Genomic DNA, 17,083 nt, shown 5'->3' with positions numbered 1-17,083 from the left:
ATTAATGCTAACATTTTCTTGATAAGGTAGACTCATCAGGAACAGCAGAGTGATAACTGTTATGCATAATATATGCAGTAATGTTCCCAGATGTGAGATTATCACTTTTGTTGTCTTTCCACCAACTTTTTTTGTTGTTTGTGGGTTTGTTTGTGGGTTTTTTTTGGGGTTTTTTTTTTTTTTTTTGTTTAGTATTAATTTTTGTCACTCCTTTTCTGATATCAGGACATTTTTTCATAGATGTTTCTCTAAGTCTCCTTTTCCTACAGGAGGACAAGTGCTTTTCACAACCTTTCTTCATTATTCACACATCAAACCATTGTGTCCACTCTGCCTGGTGTAAAATAGAAAGGGCCAGATTAAACCCACTTTAATTAATGCTAAAAATCAGAAGAAAAGCTCCTGAACATGCCTGTTCTCTTGAGCACTTTTGGGCACAGATGCCCAGGATGTGCTCTCACAGAATTTCAGGTTGGATCAAGAGGTCACTTTTCTAGCAATGTGTAATTTTTCATCCTTTCTCTCCAGGTATTATCAGATAAGAGCTGGACTGAAGATCCCATCCAGGATTCCCCACAGGCTGCTTGCTACGATTGCAGGACAGACAGGTAAGCAGGTCCCAGAGGAATGTGACATCACTGCAGGTGGGGTAGGGTGGAGGAGACTGTGTGGAGAACAGGTGAGCCTGGATTGAGATCAAAACCTGCTTTTCCCTAATGATCAGTAGTTGCTCACCTCTTTCTGGGTAAGGGTTTGTGTCCAGTATTGGGCTTGTGTCTGTCAGAAAAGCAGAGGAAATTCTCACAATCTGATCTGAAAGCATGTCTCTTCTATGTGGTTCCTTGCTGACAATTTTCCAGTTTAATATTCCTTTATGTCTTTAAGGTTCTCTTTTTTTTTAATAAATAAAATAAGTATTTAAGTATTTAAATAAGTATTTAAGTATTTAAATAAATTTAAAAAGTATTCTTCAATCTGGAATTCTGGTTCCATTAAAATGCAAAATTATTAGACAAGTTTTATAAAACACAAATAATTATACCAAAATCTGAGACAATCATAAAAAAACCCCTCTCAAACTCAAAAGCTGAATAAAGAAATAAAGAAAGTCAATGAATATATAAATAATTTAGTCTAGGTTTGGAAAAACCTTTTGCTGTGAAAAATCCTCAAGGAAGAAACAGTATTATTTTACAACATATTCCACTCTAATTTTCCCTTGGCATATCCAGAATCCCCTGTACTTCCTTCTATTTCTAGAAATGTCCTCAAATTACAGCAGTTTCTGGCATGAGTCGTCTTATACTAATGAAATAACCTCCTGTGAAGACAGCTAGAATTTTACTTTCTTGGGGCAAAAAACCACTCAATAACAAACAACAAAAAATCCAAACTACTCCTGTTCAGAATAAACTATGTTTTATATTTATTTTTTTTTACAAAGTAGTATTTTCTTCTCCCTGATACATCTTCACCATCAAGAAAATATTGAAGATTTTTTCACCACTTCTAGAAACAATTCACATACACGCACGGGCAGGGGAGAGGCAAGGCTGGCATTGCAGTTACAGGATTAGCAGTTGACTTTCATGGTGCTAATGCAATCCAGACTGGGCTCTAATAGCTTTATAGGGCTAACATCAAGACAAGGGATATTTAAGCCACTAAGACTTTAAACAGTTTCTCCTTGGCTATCTTTGCAAATGCTTCCTAATTGATTTCATAGATCTACAAGAAAGCATTATTTAATGGGACTGAACTTAAAGGTACACAGGCCATAATGTGGGTTTTTTTCATGCTATTGATCTCTCTCAGTATGTGCCTAGCTGGGATAGGGCTAATTAAATCACTGTGCATGTTTCAAGAAGACATTCCTATTAAGATAGCATTACAACAAAATAAGGGTGATATAAAATAGTGAATAAACTCCTACCTCACTGGCGAGAATGACTATAAAATAAGTGGAATTCATGAGTTCAGTTTAAAGGAAGTATTTTTAATCTTTCCCTTATCGGGTTTGTAGGATTTGTGAAAACTGAGAATATATTTTGGAAATGATTATGCAAATTCATAAAGTAAAATCTGTGAATTTATGCAGTAATAAAATATATAAAATATGTAAGTATACAAAATAAATAGGAGGCAGTATTTATCTTCTGATGCACACGGCTTTTTATTTTTATTAAATGTACAGGATTTACAATAAAACCTTGGGAACTGACAGCATTAGCAATGTTTGCTTCCCACTAGATGTCTTCAGCAACAGAGGCAAAAACTCCTGTAGTTTGCAATAATTCAGCAGAGGGAAAGCTGAAGTCTGTGCTAGGCAGTCCCTTGGTAGTGACCAACCAAATGTGAGCAGAAAAAATTCCATGGCACAGGACTGACAGGTTGTGCAGGAAGCCTTGGTGACCTACCACATGATCCACAGTTTATCCATATCCTGTGTAAAATTTAGGAAGAGAGTGAGCTGTGAGTTTGGTCAGTCAAATCACAGGAGAGCTGTGCTGCAGCCCAGGAGCCCCTGGGGTGTGGTCACTCACGTCCTCAGTACAGCTTCTATTGAGTCAGGGTGCATGAACAGGAATATGCTGTGAACATAAATATAGTCACAAAAACAAACACATTGCATTCAAACTCCCAAGCGTTTTTAGCAAGGTGTGTTCCCCTAAAGACAAGACTGGTGGCTGGGGACTTTTCACAGAATCATGTAATCATAAAATCTGGAAATTACCTCCAAGATCAAGTCCAACCTTTGGGCCGAATACCGCCTTTCCCACTAAGCCAGACAGTGGAGTGACACTTCTGCTTGTTTTCTGAGCTCTTCCAGTGATGGTGACTCCACCACTTCCCCAGGGAGCTTGTTCCAATGTTTACCCACTCTTTCAGGGAAGAATTTTTTCCTTATATTCAACCTGAAACTTCCCTGACTCAGCTTGAGGTAATTTCCCTCTGTCTTATCACAAGTTGTCTGGCAGAAGAGACTGACCCCCACTTCCTTTCAGGTTGTTGTAGAGAACAATAAGGTCTCCCCTGAGTCTTCTCCAGACCAAACCACTCCAGCCCCCTCATCTGCTCCTCACAGGACTTATGTTCCAGATTGTGCTTCTCATTTTTGAGCAATGAAAAGGAGAGAGGGAACAAGGCTTGTTGTGCACAAGCTGCTGTCATACATATTTTATACCTCCACAAAATTCAGCTTCCTGTCTTTTAATAGATACCATGACTGAAGACTGCTTTGGGCTTGTGAGGAAATTATGCTTTGCTCATTCATGTACAGCTCATAACAGCACAAACTCCATTGCCCTCAGCACTCCTCCTACAGGGCTGAGTTAATGCAGACATAGCCTGAATTTAAACTCTGGAAATGCCTTTCTGAGTGGATTGGTGATGGTGTCTGCCTGCAGCTGACAGTGGGCTGAGCCTGTGGGACCCAAGCACGAGCAGCTAGAGGAGCAGGGAAGGTGAAGATGCCATCTCACAGTTATAATTTGTATAATTAGCTCCTTGGCTAAGTTGTCTTATGACCCACTAAGTGTCTACCGTAAGATTTTCAGCTACTGTGTAAATTTTGGGGCAAGGATTCATCGAAGTAGTGAACATACAGTCTCATGGATTTCCAGGCTACAGGCACAAGCTGAAAAACTGCAGGATCTTATCTTAAAAGCATGTATTTAAACCATCTTTTTTAGTTAATTCCTCCAAACACTGGGAGAAAGAGCAATTCTCAGAAACAGTTAGTGTTAGCTGTTTTATCATGGTGTTCTGCACTGTATGAAAGAGGGGGAAATGGAGACCAGAGCAGTGCAGAAGCAGGCAAGTTAAAGAACATGGTATGCGTGGGATAAATCTTGGCAGCATTATTGCCAACAGAGATTTGGAGGGTGAATTACAACATTGAACTTGCCTGATAAACCCAATCTCAGAAAGAATATAAATTTCCATCTCTTCTGCAGTGTTTTGCAGTAGTCTACACACCACTTGAATGCATTACCATTTTGAAACAGAATTATCCTTTAATAGTGAAAGCTGCAATTGGCTTTTTTTGTAAGTTTTTCAACCCACTATGCCTCACTCCCATGTACTGCAACCAACAATAGTCATTTGCTACCAGCTTGCCTACTTGTTTAACTTACAGGCCAGGAAAATTGTTTTCCTGGGTGAACATTAAGAAAAAAATTTATTTTACATGGCATATAACTAAAGAAATTGCTGAGAACATTGATTTGTGTCCTGATCTCCTTTTTTTTCTACCCAGAAATACCACATTACCAATTCTCAGTGCTCCAAATATTTTTGAAAACTTGACCTGAAAATGTAATTACAAGTAATACAAAGTATTTAAGAAAAATTGTCACTGGCTATGCCAATCTTTATTAGACTGTAGAAGTCTTCCATCTAATTTTTAGTCAGTTAAATTGGGTTATTGTTTGAAAGTGCAGAAAGCCAAGGACAGCCAAGGAATGAGGTTCTTTCTTCATTTTTTCTCATAAAAGGCGTGGAGATAAGATACAATATTTCTTCCAGACAATTCAAGAAAAAGCAGCTGTGACTGCCATTACACATTGACTCTTTTTATTGGTGATGTAAAATTGTGTACCCACAATTTTATGCTTTTTCATAAAATGGAATGCCTGACTTTAGGTGACAAGAAGAATCATAATTTCAACTGTGGTATGCAAAGAAAAAAAAAATGCAGGAGCATCAGAAAATAGTGGAATCATAGAATCATTCAGGTTAGAAAAGATCTCTTGTGTCCCACCATTACCCCAACACATTAAACTCCACCACTAACCCATGTCCCCTAAAACAAAGAACATTTCTGTAACCTCTGTCTGAGCTATACAAGTTCATTATAATCCACACTGAATTCCTTTCCCTATAAATTAAATTATTTAATTAAATTATGTCTGTGGCTACCTTTCACCTAAGACATCATTTGAAGGGTTATTTGCATTTCTGATATGCTCCATAATTAACTGTTTGTGCCTGTTTTTAATAAACAAGCAGTGATCTTAATCTCTTCATTAATGTTTGACTATCTCAGAGCAATTCCCAGTGAAGGAATTCTGCTTTGATTATTAAAGAGGAACCTTTTCTTGTAAATGGCTTCTTAATGCAGTCAAAACAAACAGTTGCAGTTAGTTGCTCATTAGAGCAAGGAGAAACAGCACCATGACTTGTGGAGCAGTATGAAATTGCAGTCATTAGTTTCAATAACTTTTTGAAAGGTAATTTCTTCCTCCATTAAGTGAAGATAAGGTTACTCTTTATGAAGTATGAAGAAAAGGGGTAGAAAATTATGCTTTAGCAAACAAATGGGTTTATTTTCAAAGCTTATTGAAAGCAATCTGAAAATAAATAGGGATTTTCTATATAAAATAAAGCATACTTGATAAATACAAGGTATATCCAGAGGGCACTTCACTATGAAAGAAGGTGTTTTGGGGATGAGTTGTCTTCAGCTGTGAGGCCATAAGAGATGAGCCCGTCCCTGGAAGCATTCAAGAGCAGATTGGATGGGGGGCCCGTGATCTAATGGAAGCTGTCCTTGACCATGGCAGGGGAGCTGGATTGAGATGATCTTTAAGGCTCCTTCCAACCCAAATTATTCTATGATTCTATGATCAGACATTTTAAGACTTGTTAATTCACAATCTAAAGAGAAGTAATTGCATGATATTTCAAGAGAAAAGGAGAAAGAAACAGAGAAAAAATAATTAAAAGGAGCAAGCAGAAGATCTTTCTGACTGACATGATATTTCTGTGTGCTTGTCTCAGTCATCTTCCAGTCAAGGCCTTTCATAAATGCTTCAAAGAATATAAGCTGAAAAGTATTTGTGGCTACAAGAATTTCCATTCCAGACCTTCAGATAAGCTGGAAACCATCAATTCCCCCTTCTAGAAGCTGGGTCAGATCACTCAGATGGAAATGGAGTAGGTCCCACAGTGCTGGAGATGCCAAACTGATTCCCAACCCAAAACTGAGACCTGGTCAGTGGAGAAACCAAACCAGGAAAGGTCTGCAAGCACCAGCACAGCCACAAGTCTCTTTCCCTGGACAGTGAGTCTGAAACACAAAACTTCAACATCAGGGAAGGCATGGCTGGGACAGAATCCAGCTGTTCATATGTGGAGAGCCAACACAATATTTCTGGTGCTTGGGGCCAAGAGTGAACTTCACCTAAACTGGCCATGCAGCTCTTTCAGACCTACCACTCCAGTGCAAGCTGGCCTTCAGGAACTCTCTTCTCTTCCAGGTTGATTTACATGCCTTTAATTTCCCCACACAGTGATTCTTCCTACCTTTACTATTATGTAAATATGAGTCCTGAGGTTCCTCTAAAATCCAGCACTGCTCTAAACATTGGCAAGTCACACCAGTTCAGTGAGCAAATTGCACCCAGACAACAGTTATCTTCTTCTCTGCATTGATGAAAAATTATGTGCTATTGTAATGTCCCATACTTTACTCAGAGATTTTTGCCACCTGAATTAATATTTGGAATAAATATATGGAGTGGCTGCTATATAGGTATATAAACACAGGGAATTAGTATTTACTCACACAAGTTTCTGAAGAACAGAATTCTTTTCAGATATAAATTCTCTCACTAAACAAGGCTCTTAAGGAACTAGCAATGAGTTTAGAAACAAAAATAAACACTACTACAAAAAATAGATTATGTTTGTTTTTAAAAAAGCATTAAGAATTTAAGAAAGAAAATTTTCTGCTGATCCTAAGCAGGTCAGTTATTCCACCATCTCAAATTTCAGCATGTCTGAGAAATGAACCTTGGTTTATAGAACAAATCAGTGATAAGAGACTGTATTTATGTTAGGATCCTTCATACAAGGAAATTAATAGGACATTTTGCTTTTTATCATCACTGAATCTATGCATGGGTAGAGAGGTAGCTTTATATAATTCTTTCCATGAAGCTAATTCAAAATATCAAAAGGCAAGGTTAAGATAAAGGATTCCTCTCAGAAATGTGCAGCTATAATGAAAAGTCACACTGAGGGAGAAAACATCCTGAACTTTTTGATTAAGCAATTTTAAAATTATGGTGTCTCCATTAAAAATATAACAAATCCATTTATTCTAAATATAAATATGCTAAACATAATATTTCAAAATTAAAACTAGTATCTTCGAACATTTAAATATGAAAATGATTATACATTGAATGAGTTCATGCCTGAAAAATGTTGTCTTTGCACTTTACAAGAAGGCTTATTTTAGCCCTGGAGGGTCTGCATCAGTGTTCCTCTGCCAAAGAATGTGTATTTTCAACATTCAGCAATTGAGTTTTCAAACTTCCTTAAAACTATATTTGCAACTCAGTAAATGAGGACAAATGTAGCATTTTCAACCCTGTTTTTTTGATTTCAGAGCTTAAATTTTCAGAAGTTATTACTTGTCAGTATCAGTTTGTTTTTTATTTATTTTTTGTTCAGTCTGGAATACTAAAGTTTCAATAGAAAGGTACTTGAAACGGGGATGTCAAAATGACAAACTAAATAACAAATCACAGCTTAAAGTCTGCAATAAGGTCTGATATTTCCTGTTCACTGAGTGCCAAAAAGGTGACAAAAATTGACAACTTGCAACAACTTATGAAAATCTTGACAATCAACTGTTACAAACCAACATATACAATTTGTATCTATGTCACAGGAGGAGAAAACCCCACAAAATGTACCCAGAATTCTATGCAGGAGACAACTCTGTTTTATTAACAAAGCTCCTTGAAGTCTGTCATCAGAGCCAAAACCAGGGTTTGTCGTCGCGGTTCATGGAGCTGTAAATTCCTTTGAGCTTCAAGTGCCTGGAATGTTGGTGCAGCAGATTTAGTGCTTAGATTGAAGAGCAGGTATATTGTCTTTCTAGACATAGGACAGCTAAAACTGAAAGTTCGTCCTGCATCACTTGAAATCAGTGTGAATTCAGAGCAGAATCATGTGTAACTGGCAGCTCTAATAAGCTTAGAATTCCATGAGGAAGGAAATATCAGAGGGACTATGACACACTGAACAGAGGTCTAGAAAACACTAGAAAATTCTGCAGAAGATGGTCCTGTGCTGGATTAATGTTAGATAATAAATAGGTAAACAGCACAACTGAGTGTTTTCACAGAACAATTTAGTTTGGAGAAGACCCCCGAGATGACCCAAGTCCACCACTAAATCATGTCCCCCAGAGCTACATCCAGACATCCTTTAAATACCTCCAGGGATGATGGCTCAACCACTTCCCTGGGCAGCCTCCTCCAGTGCTTGACAACCCTTTTTGTGAATAAATTTCTTCTAATATCCAATCTGAACATCCCCTGACTCAACTGGAAGCCATTCCTTTTGTGCTATCATCTGTTACCTGGGAGAAAAGAGGAACTCCCACCTCACTACTTCACACAATTGATGGATCCAGCCTGAACAGTTCCCTGTGTGGAGCCTTCCTACCCTCCATCAGACCAACATTCCTGTTCAGCTTGGTGTCATAAGCTCTTTTCTGCTGTCATCTTTCTGTTTTTCTAAAAGCTGCTTTTTACATATTTTAAACTCCTACAAGAAAGGGACAGGCATCTTTGTTGAAGGCTGTGAATCACCAATTAAGGGATGACCTTTTATGGATCAAAATACAGAGGAGAGTGAAGGATTATATGAAGGAGCATGCAGCGTGTCTGGAGCCAGTTGTTAGAGGGGTTCTCCAGCAACAAAAGAATTAAGCATGATTACATTCTCATTTATCAACTCCTCTTCATGTCTTACTTTCATATTTAGCAGGTAATTCTGCAGTAAAGAATCTGCTACATAACCAAGGTGGTAAATATAAAGTGCCAGCATCATCTGAAATGAAAGACTTTGTAGTCTAGTAGCAATTAAATTGTTACTCTTTCAGGAAGGAGCAACTGTATTTTTGTATGAGGACTACAAGTATTTTTAAGACTTTATTAAACAAAAAACCCATATGGATGGTGAATTATGTCCCAGTGTTCTGCTTGGGAAAACATCACAGATTACAGACATTGCAGGGAGTGATGGTTCCTTAAGAATACAGGTGGTCAGGATTGCCTAGTGGCTATGGGATGCAGAACATCTTAAAAATTAGTTTTTAAGTATCCTGAGATCTATAGATGACAGCTGGATGTCAGTTTAAATAACAATTGTTAAGTAAGAAGTCAATATTCATTCATTATGACATATCTATATATACTCTTACCAGCTAGAGGTAATAATGGTTCTTCCCTGGGGAGGGTGTCTTGCATGATTTATAAATTAACTTTCTAGCAAATCTTACTTCACCAAGCTTTCTATACCAGCAGAGAACAGTTGTCCTGTAATGGCATGTTAGGCTGTATTCGAAGGGCAGGCAATAAATAATCTGTAACCTGAGCTATGGCTGCGAGATGGAAGAAGCCTTGGAAATCTGTGGCTAAAGGTAAAAATAATCTTATCTAAGTGCTGAAATCTGTGCTGTGGGTGTCTCTACCTCAGCTAATCAACCAGTCTCCCTTTTTAGCCAGAGAAGAGAAACAGGTAATTTGAGGGAGTAATTTAACATACCTATTTTAAGATGAGTTGAATCACACCTATTTCTGCCCGTTTACTATAAAAGGAGTTGCAGGAACTTTTGCAGAGAGAGACATTTTCATTGTGCTTGTAAAAGACTTGTCACAAAAAGGCTGTGATTGCAGTTTGTGCCTTCATGTATCTATGCAAATTAGGCAATAATAAAAGGTAGGAAAAGTGACATATTCAACATAGAAAGAAGATGGTGCTCTTGTCTTTCTCAGCAAATAATCAAAGATGGCACCTTGATTCAGGATCTTAAATAACGTTCTTGAAGATTTTTTCAGGGTGAAACCAAGAGCAAGGAGAAGACTCCAAAGTGAGAACAATTGTCATATACGTTTCTTAGAAATTGTTTCTGGCAAGAATATTAAAAAAGTCAATTGTAATATGGAAAAAATGTATTAATGTTTTTTGTCCATTGTAGCACTGTAATTTATTAATTGAAAATGAAGTTGTGGAAGTGGTGTAGTAGTTTGCTTATTTATATTTTGTAAGACTACAACTATGACTATATTTTCACCATAAACTTCATAAATGAACAAAACAAATATCCTGAGTTTGAATTTGGACAAACCAGGAATTTAATTTGAGATACAGCAAAGCATTCTGTGCTATTAACAGAACTCTAGGATATTACTTTGTGGTCAGTACCTCTGAAGCTCAACACCATGTGACCATAAATGTGAAAACTTACAGAATTTTCTGTGGCTTTCAATGTATATGTGGACCTGTTAGAAAGATTTGCTTAATTTACTATTGTAGCCAAGGAATGCTACTTGGTTTAATTTCCCATTGACATCACTGTCAGGGAGAGCTCTGGAAAATTCCTGCAGTCTAGATGTTAAACCAGGGAGCATTCACAGCAGGAAAAACTGTGTCTTATCTGTAAAATGATGGCACTGCTTCAGAGATGCAAATATTTATATAATTTAATAACCTCCCAAACATGTAAGATAAGCAAAAGGAATCCAAATAGCTAGAGACATACACTCTCTAGAAGCTGCCTCAAAATATTCCATCTGAAGAAAAGCTATGTCCCAGGCAAGGCAATGATGTCACAACAAGAGAGAAGTGTTATAGATGCTTTATACAGGAATTCTGTTGTCTCCAGAAAGGGACATTTTTATAGCTAGTCTGAAATGCTCTAAACTTAAGCCATAGAACTTTATCCAGAGCTCTGTGTGCAGAGCACAGCTCCAGTATGTGAATTGTGACATATTTTTGTAGAAGTATATTCAATATTAATTTTTAAAAGAAGCAGGTGATTTGGGGTTATTGGTTTTGGGTTAGGTTTCTCATTGTTTCAGTTTTTCTTTCCCATTTCCACTTCAGAGAAAGTATTGTCCTGCTCTCTGTGAATATCTTTATAGTGAAAACAACTGTAACACTCTCTGCCATTCTAGCAGCTGTAATCAGAGACATATTATGTCCACTCATGAAGTTTTCATTTGTATTCATCTATTTTTCCTTTTTCTCATTGCTAAAAAATTCAGAAACTATTAGCTAGAGAGGGCTTTTAGTGAAAGATGTCCTTGCTCCCAGCAGTGAGGTTGGAATTAGGTAAACTTCAAAGGTATCTTTGAAGATACTCAAACCATCCTGAGTCTATGATTTTACATATGAATTGCCCTGATCAGACTGAACAAAAAATATGGATTTGAATGCAGCAATTTCAATTTTCTGTTTACAACTGCCTTATATACCCATTAAGTATGTGTAGAAGTGTGTAAACAAATTGGTCCATTTAGGCATAAGCACTTTTGCTGGATTGAGATTGCCTTTCAAGTGCTTACATTTAAATGTGATGTTTAAATTGAATTGATGGGGTGTGTGTGATGGTATAAAACTGTGCTTAGATGCACTGGTCAGCCCTGGCATAGGACCATTTGTCCCAAGGGCAAAACCCTGGTTTTGCTTTAGACTTCATTGCCTGGGATCCATTTTCACAGAGAGCAAATCTGGTTGGAATGAGAGCCTTGAGCCTCTTGCTGCCTCAAGACCTGATCTTGCTCTCTCACTAACACAAAGATTGAGGGAACCTTTGGGAAGACAGTGGGACTACAACAAACTGGGCAAGAAGTTAGAGGGCTCATTTGAGGAAGACATCAGATTTGTGCAACATCCTGAGGAATAGAACGATTTACAATTTCCATTGTCAGTGCACTTGCAGAAATTTTGGGATACACTTGAAGCACAATGACAAGCCAAATGGCTCAAAGAGGGGCAAGGTTTTAGGGGACCAAACCACATTTATTTTTTTGATTTCTTCCTTTCTATATCTATGATAATGTAAATTTGGGTCTGCTTTCTTATGCCACGAGAAAACAACTTTCTCCACCCTATAAGTTACCTAATATTTTTGAATATGACCTAAACTGTCAGAAGCAGGTACTTTCCCCAGTTACTGATGTAAAGTCATGTGTAGTAAAATGAAGATTTATAACTTAAATCTTACAAAGAATCCTGTTGGCTTAAGTAGGTCCTGCTTATTTATTAGATAAGCTGTTGCTTAAATAGCTTATCCTGTTTGATAGATTGGGAAAGAATTTTAGGAAAACCCATGGTCTCACCTTGATTTTAAATTGTGTAGCTGGTAGCATAAAATGATGCACTAGGAAACAGGAACTAAGGAAGTTCAGAATTACATACTTGGCCTTTACAGACAGGTGGTAAAAGTGCAGGGTCTACTGCAGATGATGTGAAACTTATTCTTCCCCTTCCATATCTGTGTGGAAAGTCATAATGAATAATAAAATTTGCTACCACAACCCTCTCCGCTGGTAAGATCATAAAACTCCCTGAAATTACACAGTGTCCATTTAAGTGTTCCTCCAGGGGCTGCACGTAAAGTGGGGAGATCAGTGGAGTAGTCGAATCACTCCAGCTCTCTGTGTCAGAGTAGAAAGTGATAAAATCAGTCTCCAGCAAACTCTGAGCTATATTTTTTTTTTAGTCTAGTATTGCAGGCTATAACTTTGAGAGATCTATTTTACAAGAGTGTTTTATAATGCTGTGGATAATTTAGAAAGTATAGCATGACAAGAAAAATGTGTAACTGAAGCATGGTACTCTATCTTCTGATTTTTCAGCTTAAAGGAATAATATTGCACATTACCTAAAAGGTATCAGCTGTTAATGTCAAAGGCTAATATTCAAACAAAAATCAAGCAAACAAAGTTAATTAGAAAAAATCATCAGGAAATAAATACATTATCCCTTAAGAACAGGCATAAGTCTTTCTCATAGTGTTAGAAGAAACAGTCATGAAATTATTACTCATATTTAGGTCCCCGAAAATTATTTCAGCATTTCTTGCTGTTACAAAAGAAACTCAATTGAAAGCATAGTGTAGAGAAGATCTCTGCATTACAGGCACTTCATTTGGCTAAAGAACACACAAAAAAAAGGGAGACTGTGGGTAGTACCCAGTGTATATGCCCAGCATCCCACATCCAATGCCATCACTCAAGCCAGCAAATACCAGAAGTAGAAACCCAGGAAAGAATTTAAGAGAAATAAAATCCCTGAGTCTATCTAGCACCAAGCTGTGTGTCTGTATGGAATGTGATAGCTGGAGGAGTTGAGGACACAGGAGGATTTACTAGTCTTTAATTCCTATGATTGCTGAGCTCTTTTCTTCTGCTCTGATTCTGAGCAATCAGCTTCTCTCTGTTTTAGTTTCCCCATATGTGTAATGGGGTTAATTATCATAAGGGTATTGTGAATCTTAATTACTTAATGTAAAGAGCTTTTATTTTTTGGGATATATGACAGTGCAGGAGAGTAGAAAATTATTCATGGTTTTGAAACTTTTAATGGTTAGTTTACATTTTAGGAAATAAAACAGCAGATCTAAAGAGGGAAATGTTTGACCTACTATTTCTACTACACACTGTGTAATGAGTCTCAGTGATAACAGTAATCTGAGAGTCTGCTAATGTAATTAAAACCACTGACTTTCTTCTAGGTGGGAGGTTTTTAAATGTGGCTGATGTCCTAAATGGAAGTATGCTGCAACTTCATCATAGCACATCTGAAATGAGGAGAATAATTCTGCTTGTGAACATATTTTTCCCTGCACTGGTAGACGTTAGCGTCAGAATTTATTACCATGTATTTGGAAGACCTTCAGCAGTGAACAAACTTCTGCTTTTGACAGTCTGAATACAGCCAGAGGCTCTGGAGTTTCACCAGGACTGCAGTCCTTCCTGGCAAGATGTAAGGGACTGTGTGGTGGAAGGTGTTGGCCCTCAGCCCTCCAGTGTGGGTGACACAGTGAGGGAGGGAAGGGAGGAGCCTAGGATTTTTTCAAAATATAAAACTACTTCTTTTACCTGTCCACTAAAAGTATTGCCATTCTCCTGCACTGCAACGTGGGAGACTCCTCTGAGAGTCTGGTGAGTGGTGGCACCTCTGGGGGCAGGTACAGGAGATGAGTCCCATGCTGAGCACAGATGAATGCAGAGCTCCCTTGGAGCTCAGCCTGACACACCCTGGGAGGAGGCTGCACCGTCTCACTTGCTCCAAGACCACCAAAGTTTGGTTGCACAACTTGTGAACATGAAACAGAGATGAGTGTGCAGTCAAGGGCTGCTGAGAAGAAAGGAGTTTTAAAACTCAAACAGCAAAAATCCCTTTTCCCACCAGCTTAGTTGCAGCCCTTCTGCATGGTACCTGAGCAGCACAACATGTGCAGCCAGATACTACTTTAGTGGAAATTTTCCTCTTTAATACATTTTCCACCTTTGGACTGCTGTCAGATGACAACTTTGTGTTTACTGGGCAATGCTCTTCAGTTTGCTGGGAAATTTAACCTTATCGCCTACCCTGTATAAAGGATGATGCATATTTATGTCTTCAGAAGCAACAAGGCAAACCAATTAAAATGTGGGAGGAAAATCTATTTAATTTTAAACAGCTCAGATACATTGATTTATGATATTTAGTATTTTTTCATTAACAGTTATGAGGTCTTGCCACTTCTGTCTAACACTTTCCACCTGCACATCTCAGCATCTCTTGTTACTGTGAGTTAACTCGACTTTGAGGACAAGTTCTTGTGAGGTAAACAGGAGCATTTGTCTGTACTGCCAAGCACAAAAAAAAATATATTGAAAATCTTTAGCTTAGCTCTATCCTGATTTATTCTAATAAATAATATTAAAGTGACCTAATAAACACCTTTCCTGAGCTAACTTACTTCCTGAGAGCCTGCACTTGTGCTAAATGTTTCTTTGTCAGCACATTGCATCCTGTAATTTGCTCTAAGAGAAGTTTGCAGGCTGTTATCTTAGGAGGACTGGCACTATTCAGACTTGTGTAATTATTGGTATCATGCCAAGTTTATTTCCCATAATTTTCACTCCAGAAAAACCCACACAAAGCCCAGAACAGGTGTTGGCCACCAATAATGAGGTTTTCTCTGCAAGCCTTCTCAGGAGATGGAAAATTGTATAACCAGAGGTCAAGTTTTATCCAGGAAAATGATGGAAACTACTAGTGAGGTCTCCCTGGGCCTCCTCTCTTCCCCTGAGTGGTGTAAGATTTTCCAGCAGTAATGGGGCTTTGGTGAAGGTCTCAGCAAGTTCAGCCAAGTTGTGCTGAGAGTACTTCCAGTCATGGAGACTAACATCATCCAGTAATTTCCTGGTTTTGTCTATTTATATCAGCCCATCTGTTATCTGTCATCTCACACCTCACCTGGAAGTCATTTATGAAGGTGAAAATCACTTGTCTTTAGGTTTGAATTTTGCATATGTAGGCACATTTTCTACCATGCTCCTGATACATTTGAATAATTTCTTTGTCTGTTGGTCTTGGTATGGAATTCCCAATCTTAGGAGGAGGAATGGGAGTTTCTCACATGATCTTAGCAATAATTACAGACTTGGGTAGTCTTGGAGTCAGATTGAGTAGCCTAAGGTTGTGTGCAAGTTTCCCTCCTAAGTAACCCTGGAAGGACTTCATTCCACAGGTCTGAAGGATGAATTTTAGGTTACAGAGATTGCTGCTATTTCTTGCCACTGATATTACAAAAGTCCAAAAACAAAACAAAACCAACAAAAAAAAAAAAAAAAAACAAACAAAAACCCAAATAAAACAAAAAGCCAAAACAAAACCAAACACAAACACACAAACAAAACAAAAAATCTGACAAAAAAAATTGTTGCTTACCCTTCCTGTGACTAAAATGAGAAAGATCCCATCCTAAAAATTTTGATCAAGGCTAGTGGGTGCAACCAAAGGGCTGTGCTGATATGAGGTGGATCTGGGGAGCATCATCAATAGTCTCTAAGAAGTATGTGGAAGTCAGGATTTGAGTTTTCCCCATGTGACCTTCCAAAAAATATCAAGGGTTAATTCCCTCTGTCTTAGGCAGTGGAAAGTAGTGTAATAACTCCACTCAGACACTAATAAAGTACTATTATATTTGCGGGAGATGAAAAATCTGTCGTACAGTAAGGATTTCTGTGTTACTAGACATAATGAGATTTTATTGAAATTGCACTCACCAGAGTTCAAAGGCTCAAGGCTTAGGCTGGAAGACACTACAAAGCATCTCTGAGAGGATCCAAGGAAAGGCTGTGTGGCCCTCTACCAGTGTTACACACAGGAAGCAAACAATGAGGTTTAGACTTCTATAATAAATTTCTCTTTTGTGCGTTACAATCGGAAGGCTAGGGGGTTTTAAATTTTTTTTTTTTTGTTATAGAATTGAGTTTTAGGTTTTAATGAGACTTAAGTAAACTTCAGAATTTTTTTTATTTTGATTTCTAGTGATAGGAGTTTCTACAATACTAGGAAGGGAAGAGGAGAAAAAAGGAGTTCATACTGTTGCTGAACTATGAAATGTGATTTCTATTTCCTACCGTCCAACAGGCTTCCTCTCCAATGTTAGGCACTTAGCTGCAGGTCTTCCATATCCCCCAAAGGCCTAATTTACATTGACTTTAATTGAATACTCCTGAGGAAACAGGTACCAGTCAAGCCCTGCCTCAGTTTCCCACCTGGAAAAGAGACATGAAGAGTAACTACAATTAGCATTGTGAGGGATAAAGGTAGAAAATCTACACTGTAAGGATGTGGCAAAGGCCATAAAAATGTTCACGTGATGGATTGCCTCTAAGCCATGCAAAAAATTGGAGGCTTTCATGCTATGTCAAAGAGATTTAACGTAGAATGTTGATCACTGTTTACATTGACAGTGCATGGTTTTGGCAGCTGTTAGCTGCAACAGGAGAGTGAATGACTGCACACAATGAAGGAAACTCTTTGAATATCATCTAGAAATGGTGTTTCATCCACTTATTGCTGTCCTTTTCGAATAAAGAGGAAAGCCCATTTAAAATTTTTCTTTTTAATTTTTTTCTTTGTCTGGGTAAGCAGTTCTTTTCCCAGAATGAAGCAAAAGGTTTTCAATGTTTTTCTTTTTAATTGTGAGCCAAGTGGAACCAATGGAAGTTATCAGGAACTTCACCTTCATTTACATAATTGCTATGTGGAATGG

The 17,083-nt window shown here is 37.9% G+C and overlaps 1 protein-coding gene across 4 annotated transcripts in view; it reads left to right on the top strand.

The window, feature by feature from the left end:
* FAM135B (family with sequence similarity 135 member B) overlaps window positions 1-17,083 on the top strand; it is a 259,504-nt gene that overhangs the window by 147,509 nt on the left and 94,912 nt on the right. For all 4 annotated transcript variants that reach the window (XM_077781909.2, XM_021546046.3, XM_021546047.3 and 1 more), the window contains one exon: window positions 529-608. In XM_077781909.2, the coding sequence (XP_077638035.2) occupies window positions 529-608 (80 nt within the window). The remainder of the gene's footprint in view (window positions 1-528; window positions 609-17,083) is intronic.

The sequence above is a fragment of the Lonchura striata genome, chromosome 2 (assembly GCF_050655825.1).
Source record: "Lonchura striata isolate lonStrDom1 chromosome 2, ASM5065582v1, whole genome shotgun sequence".
Lineage (NCBI taxonomy): Eukaryota > Metazoa > Chordata > Aves > Passeriformes > Estrildidae > Lonchura > Lonchura striata.
This window is presented reverse-complemented; position numbering and strand designations above follow the sequence as displayed.